The sequence below is a fragment of the Schistocerca serialis genome, chromosome 6, assembly GCF_023864345.2.
Source record: "Schistocerca serialis cubense isolate TAMUIC-IGC-003099 chromosome 6, iqSchSeri2.2, whole genome shotgun sequence".
Taxonomy (NCBI): Eukaryota; Metazoa; Arthropoda; class Insecta; order Orthoptera; family Acrididae; genus Schistocerca; species Schistocerca serialis.
The window spans coordinates 404,511,105-404,531,463 of NC_064643.1; the positions used below are offsets into that span (position 1 = coordinate 404,511,105).

Consider the following 20,359-nt stretch of genomic DNA (forward strand, 5'->3'; position numbering starts at 1 on the left):
GGATATATGGATGAAAACTCCATGAGGCTGTTCGCAGGTGACACTTTTCTATACAGGATGGTCATAATACTGGAAAATCATAGCAGAATACAGGAAGACCTACAAAGGATTGATGCTTGGTGCAAGGATTGGCTGTTGACCATTGATACATACAACTGTAACATATTGCAGATGAATGAGTGGAAATCAACATTATTGTATGATTACATGATCATAAAACAGTCACTGTATATGTTAAACATTTGGGTATACGCATACCAAGTGATCAGAAAAGGCAGCTGCCAGACTGAGATTCATAGGAATGGTTGTCAGGGAGTGCAGTCCACCCATGGAGAATGAAGATTACAAAACCCTTGTTTGACTGATACTTGAATATTGCTTGTCAGTCCAGCCCCTTTACCAGACAGGACTGATAGAGGAACTAGAGAAGATCCAAAAAGGAACAATGCAAAAGCATTTGGAGATGCTCATCAAACTCCAGTGGCAGAAGCTACAAGAGAGGTGTAGTAAATTTTATTGCTAAAATTTTGAGTGTGTATGCTCCTAAAACAGCCAACCAACACATTGCTTATTACTGCATATTTTTTATAGGAACACCATGAAGGTTAAATTAGAGAGACTCAAGCTCACATGGAGGCTCACTAACAATCATTCTTTTCATGCATCATTCATGACTGGTACTACGAAGGGGGGAAGTGACAGTGATGCACAAAGAACTCCCTGCCACACGCCACTAAGTGGTTTCACAGAGTATAGATGCAGATGATATGTTTAGCCTTCATAAAAGCTGAATATATGTAGGAAAACCTACATCTAATGACCAATTTGGGCCATCAAGTTGAGTGGACGATAATTCGTTTTCTTGATTGGGTCTATCAGTTAGAAAAATCACCATAGGACATTGCCTATTGATAGCCACGTCACTAACAATATGAAGATATGTCATCATGAAGCTCATCATTGTTCATGTCTTCTGCATAGGATTTGAGCTTTTGCTGTCTTTTGACATTTAAGTGGATGTAGTTGACACTTCTTTTAGAGCTACCTGTATAACATGTGAACACTAAAATTAAATGTTTTAATACTGAATGTTTTCTGTGCATAGTACAATGAACAGGTATGAAATCAGGATGTGATGTGTTAATGTTTGACTGCCACATCTGCTTTCACTCCTCCCCCCCCCCCCCCCCCCCCCAAAAAAAAAAGAAGTACTGAATTAACGAATTAACTGCTGATGTACACAAATTATTGTGTGTATATTTAAATGTTTTACCCACCCATTTTATTTTTACTATTATTAAAATCCTAGACATTTGGGGCATTTTAAATGTAAGCCCAACCATATGATATATTTTGATGGTGGGGAGAGGGGGGGGGGGGAGGTGTTAAGGAAGTGACTGAGCCCTCCCCCTTTCCCAAAATCATATGCTGTATCTACTCCAGGTTTGTGTAAAACATTGCCATGTTGACAGGAGCTGCATTGGATTGGGAAAACATCCACTTACATTGTGGCCACTCTGTAATACATGGTGGTGAGAAACAGTCTGAAAAGCTTGGAAGAGCATGCAGGGTATGTTGTGCTGAGAAATAATTACTAAGAAAAAATAGATGCATTGTGCCATTTCCAATTCAATTAGGATTGAAATTAGTCAATAAGGATGTTGCATGCACCAATTCGAACAGCCTGCCAGCAACAGTGCTGCCAAACCTTTTCTCCATTTAGTTTCCTAAAGCCAGACATGAGAGAGATACAAAAACTGGACATAGGAAGGTAGCAAGGAACAAAGCTGAGCCAATGGGTGAGCAGCTCATCTATGCTATGATAACAACTGATATCAACTTTATCTGGTGGACCACTTGAATTTGTTCACATGAAGAACTGATTGTCCAACTTCAATGCTAATTAAATTGTAAACAGCACCACATTCCAATTTTTTTCTTAACAATTACTTCTCAGCACAATCTATCCTGACAAGTTTTTCAGACTGTTTCTGACTACCCTGTATAACAACAGCAAAAGATATGGAGTACTTTTTGTAGTCAAATCAGAGGGCACGAGTCCTACCCCAGTGCCTGTCCTGGCACTTCACAGGCTTGGTTTTACAATACTCTAATCTTTTTTATGGAGTTATAGTTTTTGTCCCAGTTATTATTGTTATTGTGCTTAATATGAATAAGACACTTACAAACAAATATTTTTCTTTGCTGCAGGTAGCACAGAAGTTAAAGGCAGAGCATGATGCTACATCAGTGGTGTTCCTGGAGGATGGTAGAGAGGAGAAGATGCACCAGTCAGAGAAGAAGGTGTTCTCGGAGTACTTGAATCTGAGGGAGCGATCAGTGAGGAGCGCCGAAGACAGCCCTCCAGATGAGACGTTCGAGCAGACTGCCCGCTCCGCTCTCACACTGTACCAGTGCAGTGATGATGGTGGCACTTGCAAGGTTACTGAAATCAAAGCAGGGCCTCTCTACCAGAGTGATCTCATCTCCACTGTAAGTGTTACAACTTGCATCTCCAATCCTCCCCCTTCATTTCAAAACTCTTTGACCTGCTTCACCTTTGAAAACAAAATCCAAATCATTTACTGCTTCCTTTACATTGATGTTGAGATATTGTCACCTACAATGAAATTTTAATAGGTTTTTAAACAGAATAGTAGTCCATAAACGACTAGAAAACAGGGGTATGGTTGAGTTGAGAGTCCACTTCCTTGCAATTTTCATGACTTGTGAGCAGACTTATTGTGATGTAGCACACTAGCAGACACATCCCTAACCAACCTCTGTGACAGCATATCTGTTTTAGAACAGCATCTGACTTATTTAACAGAGCAGGACATCATGTGTGTTTGAAGACCCTTGAATAAAACTAAGAAAGTCAAATTTATGAATTGGTGTAGTGATCCAATCTCCTTTTCTAGAGCACTAAGGTTTATGGCTCTTGGAAGCAACTTACATTTGTACAGCATATGCCATTGTTTGATTTCAGGATTTACTCTTAATATATTGAATTCCCTCATTTCTGTACTATGAATTCAAAAGCAGGCCTCCCTCCCACGATAAAGACAGTAAAGTTCTTTTATTTCTTGATTTCATAATGGAGGTTTTTTAGTATATTTCCCACCTTAATTTTAACACAACAACACTATACTCCTTTGGGCATTACCTACCATATAACTATGAACAACAGCACACACAGTGGAGCCCCCCCCCCCCCCCCCAGCTCTCCATTAAAAAAAGAATTTGCTTTATCAAGCACTATCAGTTTGAAGAGAACCAGAACTTAAGGATATTGACTTATAGGAAATGTACTTAGAGATATTTTCTGTGGAATCTCATTTCATCGTTGTCTGCAAAACTAACATCTGCTGCAGTGATATCAACACATACAGACAGACAGAGGGCACAGTGGAAAAAAATCAGCTTATCAGCTCAGAGTGGATGGATGCTCAAAGAAACAGTCAACTGATACTCTTAAAGTTCTATACTCTATGTCCTTAATATTTATTTCATAAAAACAAGTGGCAAAAGTTGGTCCAGAAAACAAACTGTGTGACCATAACAAAATTCTAGGCAGATGAGCATCAGAGTGAACCACCGAAACTGATTCTGAAACATGGAAAAGCAGCTTCTGTGATGAATGGTACTGATGCAGTCATCTGAGGATAATTCTGATACATGAAGAAGTTGCTTCTTTGAGGAATGGTCTGATGAAATCAACTGGAGATAAATAATTACCCATAAATAAAATCATTACTGCTGGCTTACAACAGTCTGTTAGATAGTTACTTGTTTATTTTTCTTAAGCACATTCTTGAAGTATTACATCTAGTTTTTGATCAATGGTTGCTCAGTTTTTCTACATCTACACCCATACTCTGCAAACCTTTGTGATTTGGATGGTAAAGAGTACTCCTCATTGTACTACATATCAGGGTTTCTTGTCATTCCATTTGCAAACAGAACATGGGGAGAATGACTGTTTAAGTGTCTCTGTACACGGTGTAATCAGTCTGATCTGCAATTTGCAGTCCTGTGGAAACATCACATAGAGATTCTTCACTCAACACTGATTCTCTAAGCTTTGTATGCAGACTTTCGCAGGATATTTGCCATCTATGTTCAATCAACTGCCTGCAAGTTTCTCAGAATTTCCCTGGTGCTCTCACATGCATCAAACAAAAATGTGACCATTCTTGCTGTCTCTCTTTGTATGTCTGTACATCTTCAAACTCCCCTTTTTGTCTCACTTGGTGTGGCTCCCACATGTTTAGCAGTATTATAAGGTATGGGACACATGTGAGATATGCAAACAGTCTCATTTGCAGATGAATTACATTTTTCTAGTAACCTGCCTGCCTTACCAACAATTACATCTGTGACAATTCCATTTCATACACTCACAACTTGTTACAGCCAGCTATTCGAATTGGGTTAACCAATTCCAGGTGCAACCCCTTGACACTGGAATCATGGACTACTACTTTCCTATGTTTCATGAAATGTACAATTACATTTCTAAACATTTAAAGCAAGTCACCAATCTTTGCAAGAGTCTGAAATCTTGATAAGATCTTACAAAATATCCATGCCACTTTTTTTCTGATAGTATTTCATTTATAGATAACTACATCAACTGCAAATAGCTGACATTACTATTGATATTGTCTATTGGGTCATTAACATGGACAACAAGATTCCCAATAAACTTCTCTAGAGTACACCTGTAGTTACTTCTACATCTGTCAATGACTCACCTTCCAAGATAACATGCTGCATCCTCCCTAACAGAAATCCTCAATTCAGTCACAAATTTGATTTGATACAACATGCATATTTGTGTAACGTGTAACTTGTTCTCACAGTTCACCATACATGTTGCATTTCTCTATTTGAAGTCAGTGTCCTGTGTTGCTTAGAGTGATAAGGTGTTTAGGACTTCCCTAGTTTTCAACTAATGAAAGAAAGCTTCCACTCTTCTGTGCTTATAATTAAATTTGTCAAAGAATAAAATTTCATTTATTGCAGTATGTTCTATTTTCCAGTCAGATCTGTGTATTTAATGAGCTAATTTATGATAAGCTAGATAAAAATGAAGGTAAACCATTTCTTGGAGAGACCACTAGTTGTTAAATAGGGTTAGTCAGATCTGTGTATTTAATGAGCCAATTTATGATAAGATAGATAAAAATGAAGGTAAACCATATCTTGGAGAGACCACTGGTTGTTAAACAGAGTTAAACTCTGTTGCTGGACGTTAAGTTATGGGCTTGGATTCATTGCAAAAAGTAATTATGTCATGGCATCTTCAGCTACTGCACCATATTTTCTCAGTGGTACTCAAATTATTTATTAAAATATTTTTGTAATTTATGTGTAAGCATTGTGAGTGAAATATAATAAGGATGGCTATATGCATCCGTTGAGCATTCTCTTACAATTCCTTTTTCAGGACTCCTTTATTATTGACAATGGTCAATATGGTATATGGGTTTGGATTGGAAAGAAAGCCTCACAAAAGGAGAGATCTGAAGCAATGGCGAATGCAAATGGATTTGTGACGAAGAAAGGATATCCTGTCACAACACCTGTGACCCGTGTTGTAGACGGTGGTGAACCAGTAGAATTTAAGATGTTATTTTCATCTTGGAAGGACAAGAATCAAACTACAGGAATTGGAAAAGCAGCTACAGGTGATTTTGTAGCTTGTTTTAGTACAATCTGAATATTTTAAAGTGACTGTATAAATTGATTGTAGTTAAATTATGACTTGGTGAACAGAAAAGATCAGTTAATTATTTCTTTTTCTGTTAATTTCATTACTGAATTGCATTAGGTAAGGTGTGTTTCATATAAAAGTACTTTGTCTGTGACAGTATTCATTTACCACAAACAAACTACAATTTTAATGCTAATGAAAGTTATGGAGTTCCAAAAACTTAGGTGTCACAGAGTGAATATTAATTTGTAAGAATGTTAGGTACTCCATTTGCGTGGTCATGTTATTGAGTTCACTTAGCATTGGTTAGATGACATAATCTAATAGTGCTGTATTAACTGAAAATGAGTTTGTTTCATACCACATAATATTTGATGGTTATAATTAAATTTTCTCTATTTAACATGTTATAACATAGAAACTAATTACTGTATGAGTACAAAACTTAGTAGCATTAATGTCAAGGACATGGGGAAGAGAAATAATGCAGAATCAGCTCAGTTGAAACACTTTTAATGTGCTGCTACGATACATCAATACGGCGCCCATCAGTGATCAGAAGAGTGTGAAAGTGTACGATTGCATTCTGCAGAGAAGAACAAAGCATGTCCACAGGTATGATGGCTACCTCTCTTGATATGCTGCACTGCACTCCAGATCAGCGCATGTGTGAATGTTCCAATGCTAAACCCTGTCCTTCAGGTAGCCCCATAACCAGAAATGACAGGGAGTGAGATCAGATGCTGCCCAAGCATTTCAAAACAATTGGCTGATAATTTGATAATTTCCAAATGTGTTTCGGAGAAGAAGGTGAACTTCACAAGCGATGTGTGGTGGTGCCCCACTTTGCATGAAAACTGTTGAGTTCAATGCGTCGCTTTCCTGTAGGACAGGTATGACATGCTGGCGAAGCACATTTTAGTAACACTTTGGTCCTTGAGCACCAACTTGTCCAAAAAAGAATAGGTCAGTAATGAATGTAGCCATGAAGCCACACCATACTATGACACATTCACCATACAGAGGAACTTCATGCACAATGACTGGAGGTGAAGATCACCCCACTCAGAAATTCTGTGTGTTCATCTCACCTGCCAGAGAAAAATGAACTTCGTCTATCCATAGGATGGTCCAGGGCCATCCCTCACAACTTCAATCTTCATGAGAAAGTGGAGAGCAATGTCAACACATCGTTGTGCATCCTGTGGTGAAAGCTGCTGTATGATATGGGTCTTGTACAGATACTATTTAACAATAGTTGAAAACACCTTCCATGCAGTGGACTACAGGATGTTCAACTATCATGACACAATATGCACACTGCCTGACAATCAGCAATTGCACACAGCATTGTCTGCCATAGCAATAGCGATTTCATCAACCATCTGTTGTGCAATCAGTTGTCAGCCTCTTCCCAGAGTGACACCCAATTCTCCGGTTGATTTGAACTTCTTCATCATGTTCTACACAGTAGGTGGAGAAAGAGAACCCTTCCATAATCATTTCAGCCAGCAATATTCTCAAAGTGCAGCTACACCATTACTGTTGTTTTAGAAATAGACCTTCACCAATAATGCCCAGCTCCTTTTGTCCAAGCTCATGTTGATGCGTAAACAAGTGCACTGTGACTGGTCAGGTGTGTGAGAGTATGAATCATGATGACTGATCATGGCACCAGGTGTCCATAGTTGGAACTAGATGGTGGCACTGTAATGCAAGGAAATCATGCACCTCATGCTCTGGACATTAATGCTACCAAGTTTGGTACTTGTATGGTAATTAGTTTCCATGTTATAACATGTCAAATGGGGAAAGTTTAATTATAGCCAGCTGGTATATTAGCTGTAAACCAATCACTAATGGTACTTCCAAAACTGACAGTGATTCACTAAAAATGTTGATGTACTGCCCAGAGATGCCCATTTTACTTTAACAGTAGCATTGGAGGACAATTCTTTGTAAATGCTACCCACTCGTTCTGCAGAACATCAGATTGTAAGACAGTCATCAGCCAGATGGAGAGAAACAGATGCCTTTAAGCAGTATGTCGACAAGTGGACACGAAAGTTTCAGTGATTACAATGTTGTTGTTGTTGCTGCTGTTGTTATTGTTGTTGTTGTCATTGCTGCTACTGCTGCTGTTGTTTTAAGAAAGTTAATGACTTATTATTTTACTTTGGTTGAAATAAATTTTTCAGTGAACCACATTGCAGTTACTGTTCATACAAAACTTGATGCATCAACACTTCATGAGAAACCACAACTGGCTGCAAAATCTCAGCTAGTTGATGATGGTTCTGGAACAAAAGAAGTATGGAGAGTGAATAATTTTGAACTTGATAAACTGCCCCAGGATCGGCATGGGTTGTTCTTTGAAGGAGATTCTTACGTCATTCATTATAAATACAATGTGGGCAGTCAAGAAAATCACATCATTTATTATTGGCTGGTTAGTATACATGTGTCTTAAATTTGTCTTGCTTGGAGTTTCTGTCTTTCCTAAATGAAGTAGAGTTCTCTTGAGCAAGATTCTGGGTGACCTCCATAAATCTTCTGTCTATTTCATCTTATTTTCTACTACAGGAAAATACATATGATTAAAAAAACTAAATAGTTTCCATAAAACATACAACAATTTCTGTTTTGATCCAACTGCTATTTCTTATTCAGTCATTATAATACTGTATGCTTCAAAATTGATTATTATGTTCTGATTTTTATATTGTGTACAAGAAATGTTGTTGTTATTGGTAGTATGTCAGAACAATTGTTTTAACTTCATAGAAGAAGGTATTCCTCAGCTAATTTAGAGTGAATAATTGACATAATAACTACCAATACAATGAAATTGGATTTTCTCATGTTGAAAGATGAGAAGGAGTGATCTGTTCTACTTGGCAAAAAACTTCCTATAGCCAAAATTGCATTTTTTTTTTTTTTACTGTCATCTTCAAAAATTTTTGTTACTAAATGTGGTCATTGTGTGTTGGAGCCTCATACTAAGTCGCCACATTAGCGGATAAAATGTAGCACTTTATACAACATTTACAATCAAAAAGCAACTTGTGCACATGGCCATGTCCATATATGTTGTGCTCACAGATGATTGTTAAGTCTTAAAAATCACAATACCATTACACAGTAAAATGTACATTAGCACATCTGTTTATGTTAGCTTGACATGTTCCATTCATTGATGATAAGGATCATCAATGTAATTTTTAAGACTTAACATCATCTGTGAGCACTACATATATGGATATGGCTGTGAACACAAGGTTCTTTTTGATTGCAAATATTTCATTGCTCATAAACCTTCGCATTATGTGCCACATTTTATCCACTAACATAAAAATGTGGCAAGAGGTTCCATCTCACAACGAATATGTTTTGTAAGTAAAATTCAAACTTATGTACAAAGATGATGAGGATTAGCTATTAATATGTTGAGATAGTTTAATCTTAAGAATACAGCTCAGTTAAATTTAACAGATACAGCAGTGCAAGGACCTTTGGTGCAATCCATAGGAATTCATAGATGTGGCAGAAAAATGAAAAAGATGTATCTGTATAGATCACATAGCTATGGAAGAACTGTCACAGTTGTTTGAGGAAATGAACTGTTTCTCGCAGTTCATACCAGAATCCAATCATGGTCCTCTCCCACATCTTCTCACCTAACAACCCATTGGCCACCTTCCAGGGATTTCTTACCTCCAACTTGGCCTCACCATACTTTCCCAGGTCCCTTTCTCAGAACAACAACCTTTCAGCAGATGAAAGAATAGCCATACACAACCTCAGAACAAATCCTGACCCAATCATCCTACCTGCAGACAAAGGTTCCAGCACTGTTGTTATGAATCACAGTAACTACATGACGGAAGGCTTCTGCCAATTATCTGACTCCTCCACTCATAAACTTTGCCAAAGTGATCCCGGCCCAGAAGTCCAGTACAACCTTCATTACCTGCTTAAAGCCTTAGGCCCTTCCCAGAACCTCTCCCCTGAATTATTTCCCTCCTCACCCCTATGACACCCTGCACATCTTTCTTCTACATGCTACCGAAAATCCACAAACCGAATAATCCTACATGCCCCATTGTGGCTGGCTATTATGCCCCCACCAAAAGAACTGCCTATAATCTAGCCTCCCATGTCAAAGATAGCAACCATTTCCTTAACCATCTCTCCACCATATCCAACCATTTATCTCCTAGATCCCTACCTATTGCTTTTGATGCCACCCCTGACATCTGCAACATCTGACATGACCATGGTGTTACCACTATTGAACACTACCTTTCCCAACATCCTTCAGATTCCAAACCCAACACCTCATTGCTCATACACCTTACTAACTTTATCCTAACCCATAATTACTTCTTCTTTAAAGGGAAGATATACAAACAAACCCACAGCATAGCCATGGGCTCCTGCATGGCACCCTCCTATGCCAGATCTTCTTAGGCTTCCAAAATGCCAAACCCCTGGTCTGTTAAAGTTCATTGATAACGTCTTCATGATCTGAACTCAGGGTCAAGACATCCTATCTTCATTCCTTCGCAACCTCAACACCTTCTCTCCCATCCACTTCACCTGATCATCCTCAACCCAGCATGCCACCTTCCTAGACATTGACCTCCTGCTCTCTGATTGCTCCATCCAGTCCTCTGTCTACACTAAACTCAACAACCACCAACAGCACCTGCATTTCGGTAGTGCCATCCCTTTCACACCAAAAAAATCCTTCCTATACATCCTGGCCACCCATTGATGGTGTATCTGCAATGACAAAAACTCTGTTGATGACTGTGCTGAAGGTCTCACCAAGACTGTCATAGACAGGCACCATGCCACAGATCTAGGCTGAAAACAGGTCTCCCATGCCATTTTCCTCTTATGCCCCCAATTCTCCCACCATCCCATGAACCAGCCACAAAGGAGTGTCCCTTTGTCACCCAGCAATACCCCAAACTGGAACAACTGATCCACATCCTTCACAATCACTTTTATTACCTATCATCATGCTCTGAAACAAGGGACACCCTACTTGAGAGCCTTCCCATCTCTCCTGAAGTGATGTTCCATCACCCATCCAAAGTGAGTGTGCTGAAGGTCTCACCAAAACTGTCGTAGACAGACGTAGACAGACACCATGCCACAGATCTAGGCCGAAAACAGGTCTCCCATTCCATTTTCCTCTTATGCCTCCAATTCTCCCACCATCCCATGAACCACCCACAAAGGAGTGTCCCTTTGTCACCCAGAAATACCCCAAACTGGAACAACTGAACCACATCCTTCACAAGCACTTTTATTACCTATCATCATGCTCTGAAATACGGGACACACTACTTGAGAGTCTGCCCACCTCTCCTGAAGTGATGTTCCATCACCCATCCATCCTCCAAAACATCCTAGTCCATCCTTATGCCACTGTCAGTCCAAACCTCTTGCCATAAGGATCATTTCCTTGTGGAAGACCCAGGTGCAAGATCTGTCCAATCCACCCACCGTCACTTCCAGTTCTGTCACAAGTTTAACCTAACCCATCAGAGGCTGGGCCAACTTCAAAGCAGCCATGTCATATAACAGCTCTGCTGCAATCATTTCACAGCTTTTTATATTGACATGACTGCCAACCAGCTGTCCACTAGAAAGAACGGCCACCACCAAACTGTAGCAAAGTAGATCACATGGTGGCACAACATGCAGCTGAACATAACATGGTTGAGTTCAATGGCTGCTGCACTACCTGAGCCATCTGTGCCTTCCCCCCTGCCACCAGCTTTTTTGAGCTGCACTGATGTGAATTATCCTTAAAACAAATTCTCCACTCCTGTAATTATCCCAGTCTCAACCCATGGTAACGTGGTGTACCTACACCCTCCACCTGACAGTTTCCACCCACTCTGTCCTATCACCTCCTCCCCAATCTTGTCTGCCACTCTCTCTGTTTGCTCCTCTCTGCCAGTGCATCTGCTCATCTTCACCCACTCCTCTCCTTTTTCACACCATTTTCCCCATCTCGATGTGCCACAACATTGCGATACAGTGCCTGTGCCTTCTTCCTGTGCACTCTGACAGACTGTGCTCCTCTCTCCCCCATCTGTAGACTGCTATCCCTTCCCTTCCCCACCCACTCCAGGTTTCTGCTTCCATTCCAGGTGAAAGTTATATTCTGGTCTGACCTGCCAGAGCTGGCAGTCATGTGTGGTGAGATGTGCTTGCTTGAGTGAACAAATGGTGTGCATTTCTCTTTCTTGTTCTGATGAAAGCTGTGGCCACTCTTTTAATTGTGCCATTCTGCAACTTAACATGTTGTCTTTATGATGAGTAACAATCTATCTTTTCCTACATTGTTGATACTCCAACCTGGAGTGTCCATTGTTTAATACAGTAGTAATCTGTATGTCATCTTGAGTTCAGAGATACAAAGGGAGAGATGGAATGATATGTTATGCTGGATTAGAAGAAGAAAAAGAGAAAATGACAAGTGAAAGAATAATGTTAGCAAAATATAACAAATAATGAGAGAAAAAAAGAGAAACAATGTTGCAATTATGTAGGCGAAGAGACAGAGGGGATGGACACCCTGCCCTGATTTTTCCAGAACCTCAACACCCCATTCACTTCACCTTGTCTTTCTCAGCCAAACAAGTCACCTTCCTTGATGTCAATGTCCATCTAAAGGATGGCCACCTCAGTTCCTCAATCCATATCAAACCTACCAATGACCAATAATAATTCCACCGTTCACTGTCTCCTTTGCTTTAGTTGTTAAACAGCCAGTGCAGAAAGCTGATGCTGCTACACAAATTGAGGGTTGCTAGTATCAGGACTAGCAACTGCGTTTGTCAGTGCACTTCTGCTGCTGCAGTTACTTCAAAGCCTGCCACTCCCTCCAAAACTTCAGAAAAATCTATGGGTGCTGACATTGTGAAGATCCCTGTCCCTTCAGAGGATCAGTCTGGTATGCCATCCAGTGCTGCCATAACCACAGCTGTGGTTGTGGCTGCAAAGACTACCCAGGGAAAAGATTGAAGGCAAAACATCCACCACAGATGGAGTCAGGAAGCAAACAGAATGATGATGTCAACATCATCTTCTCTGATATCTCTCTAGACTCTTCTTTAGAGGTGATGGACCGTAATGTTGGACTGGGCAATCAATTTGCCCCAAGACTGAGCCTCCACCCATTGCAGGTTTCCCTCCACATCAGAAAGTCAGGATGAAAGTGCTACCCCCATGATACCTGTAGATGGCTCCTATCCTTCAGTGAAACATTAATGGGTTCAGGACACACGTGGAGGATCTGAAGCTCCTATCATAGGAATGCACACTGTGCATGGATTTGCAGAAAACACATTTGAAATCATCTGATTCCCCCGTACTATGGGGCTATACACTCTATTGCAAGGATGACCTGACTGGGAAAGAACCAAGGGAGGAGTTGCTGTGTTTGTAAATAGCATGCACCACTTCTCTGCTCTCCCCCTGGATACCACATATGTTGAAGGATTGCATTTTGCTCACTGTATTTACATCCGTCTAATGAAGTAGACCCTGAGGCTACAACAGATCTTATGGAACAACTCCCCTGCCCATTTCTCCTCCTGGGAGACTTCAATGCTCACCATGTCTTGTGGGGCTCAACCTCCACTTTCCCTCTGGGCCGAGTTTTGGAGAGCCTCATGACATCTCAGAGCTGTGCGTCCTAAACACTGGTACTCCCACTCATTTCTGTGCTGCCACTTGATCACTCTCAGCCATTCACCTCTCTTTCTGCTCTCCAGCCCTTCAGTGGGAAGTCATTGATGACCATTATTCCAGTGACCACTTCCCACTATGCATTCATGAACGGGATGGTCCATTACCTGAAGAGAAGCCACCGAAATGTATGGTCAGCAGGATTAACTGGTGATCCATCATGCTACTGACCTATCCATCTCAAAGTCCTCAGGTCATCTTAGGAGGTGACCTGTACCTTGCTGGACAGATGAGTGTCATTCAGCAATCTGGAAGAGGTGTGCAGCACTTCAACAGTTTAAATGCTGTCCGACAGCTGACAACATCAGGATCTTTTGAGTCACAAGGATCAAGGCTCAGTGTGTCATTAAGGAGAGCAAGGAAATGTCATCACCAGCGTCCCTGGACTGCATCAACTGTTCCAATTCTTCTGCAAAAGCATAGGAAACCATTTGGAGGATTTTTGGCAGACACAATCATTTACCAATAGCAGCAGTGCTGAAGCAGGTGTGTCTCCAAACAACACCAAAAGACATCACTCAGACACTGACCAAGCACTCTGCAAAAACTACCCCCAATGTAAGCCAGGATCTGGCATTTTGTCACTACTGTGCAACAATAGTGAGGGGCAAGTTGGACTTCAGATCCAACAGTTTTGAGGCCTACAAATCCCCTTTCTCCATGAGGTAGCTGGAATTGGCCCTGTCTTAGATTCATAACATAGCACCCAGTCACAACCAATTCTGGTATTAAATGCTTAAACATTTTCCAGTGTTGTCTACAGAAATCATCCACAAATGTTTTACTCTCATATTACAAGCAAGCAACTTTCCCAAATCATGGAAGGAGGCATTTCTGATACCTCTTCTCAAACAAGGAAAGAACTGCACACATTCCAGTAGTTACAGGAGTGTTGAGTTAATGAGCTGTGATAGAAAGACTGCTTAACAGTTGTTTGATCTGATTGTCAGAGACCAGGCAACGCCTTAGTCACTCTCATTGTGGATTCTGGAGGTTTCAGTCCATTGTTGATAACCTGACCCTGCTAGAGGCAGCTGTTCACCAGTCTTTCCTATGTAAACATCACTGTATTGGCATCTTCTTTGATATCAGTAAGGCATATAACACTACTAGGGGACACAGTGTGTTTGCACAACTGCATCAATGGGGATTTCATGACCACCTCTCCATCTTCATAAGGTGTTTTGTGTCTCGGCATTTTTTAATACCCATGCTGTCTGACCACTTTGAGCAGGAGAATGACATGTAAGTTCCTCTATTTTAGGTAACATTCAAACGAATGTGGTTAGGGTTTCAAAGTTCTGTGAACTGACCAACATTTTCCCAAGATTTTACGGAGATGGTTTTAATATGTTAACAGGGTATCTAGCTCATCCATGTTTTTTGTAAGCATCAGACAGTCACATTTTGATGAGCCTTTCTTTTAGCACCTCTGTTGTTTTACTCAACCTTTACTCTCCTGTATAGAACATTTTGGTATTTCTTCATTGTCTTAGAATATCCATTAATATTTTTCCCATTTCATACACATTTGTTTCTTTTAATGTGTGTCAGGGCTCTGATAACCTTGCTGTAGAGTGCCTGTAAGCTCCAAACAAACTATCTCTCTCTCTCTCTCTCTCTCTCTCTCTCTCTCTCTCACACACACACACACACACACACACACACACACACACACACACACACACAGTAACTTCTGTAATATCATATGGTCAAATTTTGCGTGTTCTATGTATGTACAGTGTACTGTACATATGTAACTGTGTGATTCTTAATGTTTTAATCCATACATTACAATGAGTGGTAGCAGTAAGAGAAAATTTGTGCCATTGAATGTAAAGCTGGAGTCTTTGGAAAGACTAGACAAAGGAGAAACACTTAAAAAAAAAAAACCATGCTACAGAGTATGGGGTCAGTGAAGTGACAGTTGGTATAGAAACAGAGACAAAATTGAGAAATTTTCATCAAACAAGGGTTCTATTTCATCATCTGAATGGAAGTCAGTGAAGAAATATGGGTACGAAAAAATGAGTGAAGCTTTGTCTGTTTGGTTTACTCAGCAAAGACAAAAAGGAAATCCAATTTCAGGGCCTATTCTGCAAGAAAAAATGATGATTTTACTGCAAGTTCAGGGTGGTTGGATAGGTGGAAGAAGCAATACAGAATAAGGCAGCTTAAAATTTTCGATGAAAAACTTACTGCAGATTCTCAAACTGTTACATAATTTTGTGAGAAATTAAGAAAAATTATACAAGAAGTAAATCTTACTCCTGATCAACTGTATAACTTGACGAAATATGTCTCAATTATAAAATGGTTCCATCTAAAACTCTAGCCTCAAAATAAGAAAAGGCTTCCCCAGGCTACAAAAAACATAAAGAGAGGTTAACAGTTCATGCTGCATTGAACACAAGTGGAGACCATAAACTAAAGCTGCAGGTAATAGAGAAGTCTACTAAGCCTAGAGCTTTTAAAAAAATTATCACTACTTCTGCACTGCCTGTTACATATGTCCACCAAAAATCTGCTTCGATAGACAAAAATATTTCTAAGAAATAGTTTTTCAAAGAATTTGTTCCAGAGGCCAAAAGAGACCTAAAGAAAAAGTGCTTTCTTCCAAAGCAATCTTAACACTTGACAACACAGGTTCACATCCTGATGAGTAAGAATTACAGTGTGATGGTATTTGTGCATTGTTGTTATCCCAAGTCGAATACAGACCAAGGACCAAGAGGTTTTACAATACTTCTACAAACAACAGGAGATCATGAAACCATCAATGAATTTCTAAAAAAAAACATAGTTCACTAGATAACAAATTCACAGTATGAAATAAAGTCACGGACACTAAAAAGTCTTGGAACCAGATTTTATGGAATGAAGTGAATACCTACAGTGCAAATGAAGATTAACTACCATTGGCATAACTGATGAGAAAGCTTGCTGGATGTGAAAATGCAATGTGAGTGATGTTGCAGTTTGGATGAACAGTGACAAACAGATTGAACCAACCAATCTTGCAATTGTTGAAATGGTTAGTGAACCCACTCAAGACAGTCAAGACAAGGAATTACCTGAAGAAATTGTACCATTGATCTCTCAAACCAAGGATTTGGCAGTGCTCGATGTGGCACTGCATTATATCGAGCAGCAAGCGGAAGCTTCACCAACCGACAACGTGCTTCTTAGAAGATGGCAGAACATTGCTGCTAAAAAAACAAGGTTCTATTTTAAAACAAAGGACTATGGACAATTTCTTTAAAATGTAACTTATACTTCTGTAACTTGGAAAATCCATGAGGTAATGTAACAATATTATGAAAAGAAAGTTGCTACTCACCACATAGTGGAGAGGCTGAGTTGCCGATAGGCACAAAAAAAAGACAGTCACTAATAAACATTTTGGCTAGTAAGGCCTTTGTCAAAAATAGATGAAACACACACACACACACACACACACACACACACACACACACACACACTGACACAAATGCAACTTTCACACACACATGACTGCTGTCTCTGGCAGATGAAGCCACACTGTGAGGAGCAGCACCAATGCATGATGAGAGTGGCGATGGGGATGGGGGTAAGGAGGAGGCTGGGGTGGGAAGGTGGAGGGATAATAGGGTAGGAGTGGCACACAGTGAAGTGCTACTGAAGAGCATGCAGGAATGAGGTGGAGAGAGGGTAGGTAGAGAGAGTAGGGGTGGATGAGGGTATTTTTTATATTTGATGGGTGGTGGAATTCCACTACGGGATGTATGGGAAGGATGGTGGGTAAGACATTCTTCATTTCAGGGCATGGTGAGAGGTAGTTGAAACCCAGGCACAGAATGTGATTCAGTTGCTCCAATACTGGGTGGTACTGAGTCAGTAGTAACTTACTCTGCAACATATCCTCTCAACAGACCACTCTCTTGGAATTAACCTCCATTAGCTGAAAATGACCTAACAAGCTGACCACCAGCACCACTTTTGTGCGTCTTTGGTGTTAGAAATGTATCTTTTCTATTATTTTTCTTCTTTCACATAGATTCTTCTACTATTCTCTCTGTAATTATTACACTTCATTTGTATTATCCTTTCCACTTGCCACTTTCTCCCCTTCTTCTAATCCATCTTTACTTCTCATACTACACCTCCCTGTTATCATCTCTAAACTGATGCTGGCACACTGCTGACTAACATGATGTCAGTGACTTCCATCTCTCTGACACATTTTTTTCATTTTTACTTGCATTCTTCATTTAAAATATTGGATCAATCTTAGCTTAGCTTCTGAATGCCTTACCCCTCCTCTCCCTTCTTTTCCTGTTTGGTCTTCCCCAGCTTATTTCTCTTTCTTTTATGATGCAGAAACTTGACTTTACATGTGCTAACATTGTTATTGCCTTTTTTGTGAGTTCTAATCAGTCATACTGCAAGCTGTACCTTTCGAAGAAAATAGGTGCTGACATGCTCATCTTTCTCTTTGTGAATTTAACAGTATTGTGAAATGCCTTCCAATCAGTAAGTGTCATTAATAATATAATATGTGCATTTAAATTACTCAAGATATAAATGATCTACTGGAATGTTGTCATTACTCAGAACAGTAAAATTTTAATTTTCAGGGTCTACACTCACCTGCAGACGAACGTGGTACTGCTGCCTTGAAGACTGTTGAGATGGACACTGCTTTAGGAGGTATAGCTGTACAAGTACGTGTTGTCCAAGGCAAGGAGCCACCACACTTCCTCACCATCTTCAAAGGCCGAATGCTCATTATGGGTGGAGGCCATATATCATCATTTGAAAAAGGTGTGTTTTTCTTTACAGTTATCTTTGTTTAGATTATGCTCTTGTGTTCATCTGCAAAGTGCCACCATGTGACTTGTCTCATATACCTGTTACCACAGGGTAGTGACGGTATTGTGTTTTTTGGGGTAGAAAGGAAGAATCTATTGATGGACAGGTAACTTCAGATACAGTTACTTTCAAAACATTACTGGCACTGGGGAAATGTATGTGTACATGTGACAGACTCTTAAGGCACAAGAAGAAAGTATAACTTGCCAATAATGCTTTCTATTGACTGCACAAACTTACAAATTCTCTATTACATCTTAAATCTTTTAATTGTGGTTTCATCAGTTGTATCAGAATACTTCGTTGGTGTATTGGTAGATCTTCCATCCAACCTGTTTTAGTCTTTCACTGTTCCTGAAACAGGAAATATGACAGTGTCAACATTCCTTCTCAACATCTGTTAACATGTACCCATGCTTTACGCCATCCTCTGAATTTATTTCCTTAATGCAATATTATTCTAGTCCCTTGAAAGATTTACAGTAAAGGTTCTTGTTGAATTTGTGTTGGAATTTTATATATATATATATATGTTGTATGTGTGGATGCGTGTATGTGTGGATGGATATGTGTGTGTGTGCGAGTGTATACCTGTCCTTTTTTCCCCCTAAGGTAAGTCTTTCCGCTCCCGGGATTGGAATGACTCCTTACTCTCACCCTTAAAACCCACTTCCTTCCGTCTTTCCCTCTCCTTCCCTCTTTCCTGATGAGGCAACAGTTTGTTGCGAAAGCTTGAATTTTGTGTGTATGTTTGTGTTTGTTTGTGTGTCTATCGACCTGCCAGCACTTTCGTTCGGTAAGTCACCTCATCTTTGTTTTTATATATATATATATATATATGTTTCAATATAATGGAAGGAAACATTCCACGTGGGAAAAATATGTCTGCTTGTGTCTGTATGTGTGGATGGATATGTGCGTGTGTGCAAGTGTATACCTGTCCTTTTTTCCCCCTAAGGTAAGTCTTTCCGCTCCCGGGATTGGAATGACTCCTTACCCTCTCCCTTAAAACCCACTTCCTTTCGTCTTCCCCTCTCCTTCCCTCTTTCCTGATGAGGCAACAGTTTGTTGCGAAAGCTTGAATTTTGTGTGTATGTTTGTGTTTGTTTGTGTGTCTATCGACCTGCCAGCGCCTTTGTTCGGTAAGTCACCTCATCTTTGTTTTTATATATAATATATATATGTTTCATTTGATTTAGGTGACAGTGCTGTGGGATTATAGTAGAAATAAGAGCCCCTCTACTTCAAAATCCTATTCACTGTATACGAGACTTAGGCTTATTTGTATTATAATTTCTAGCAATTTATGATTTGATTTGATTTGATTTATTATTGGTCCTGTAGATCATACAATTTGTACAGCAAAGTACATCATGATATAAGACAAGTCAATTTGAAAAATTATGTTAAGATGGTATATGACGAGAGATGACAGTAGTGGTACATAACTCACTTAGCAGAATACATACAGGATATACAGACAAAATATAAAAAAGGTGGTGTGTGATGAGAGATGACAGTGGTGCATATTGCACATAGCAGAATATATATAAGAGATACAGACAGAATATGAGTAACAAACAATAATTAAATTATCTTACTAAGTAGAAATATTTACAAGTGAATATACAGCTTATTAGAAGTAATTAAAATATAGTGGTACGTAGTTCACATAGCAGAATACGTATATGAGATACAGAATATGAGTAACAAACAATAATTAAATTATCTTACTAAGTAGAAATATCTACAAGTGAATATACAGCTTATTACAAGTAATTAAAATATTGTGGTACATAGTTAACATAGCAGAATACATAGGCCTATATGAGATACAGACAGAATATAGATAAGATACAATAATTAAATTATCTTACTAAGTAGAAACATCTACAACTGAATAAACAGCTCATTGCAAGTAATTAAAATTTTGTTTCAAGAAATTCATGTATGGAATAGAAACAGAGCTTTAGTAGCAATTCCTTTAATTTAGTTCTCATTATTTTTGGGTTTTTG

The 20,359-nt window shown here is 39.5% G+C and overlaps 1 protein-coding gene across 3 annotated transcripts in view; it reads left to right on the plus strand.

Moving 5' to 3' along the window:
* The window catches only part of LOC126484304 (villin-1), a 389,949-nt gene that overhangs the window by 331,186 nt on the left and 38,404 nt on the right, over positions 1-20,359 (plus strand). For all 3 annotated transcript variants that reach the window (XM_050107736.1, XM_050107738.1, XM_050107737.1), the window contains 4 exons: positions 2,212-2,493; positions 5,453-5,693; positions 7,918-8,168; positions 18,109-18,295. In XM_050107736.1, coding sequence (XP_049963693.1) covers positions 2,212-2,493; positions 5,453-5,693; positions 7,918-8,168; positions 18,109-18,295 — 961 coding nt within the window. The remainder of the gene's footprint in view (positions 1-2,211; positions 2,494-5,452; positions 5,694-7,917; positions 8,169-18,108; positions 18,296-20,359) is intronic.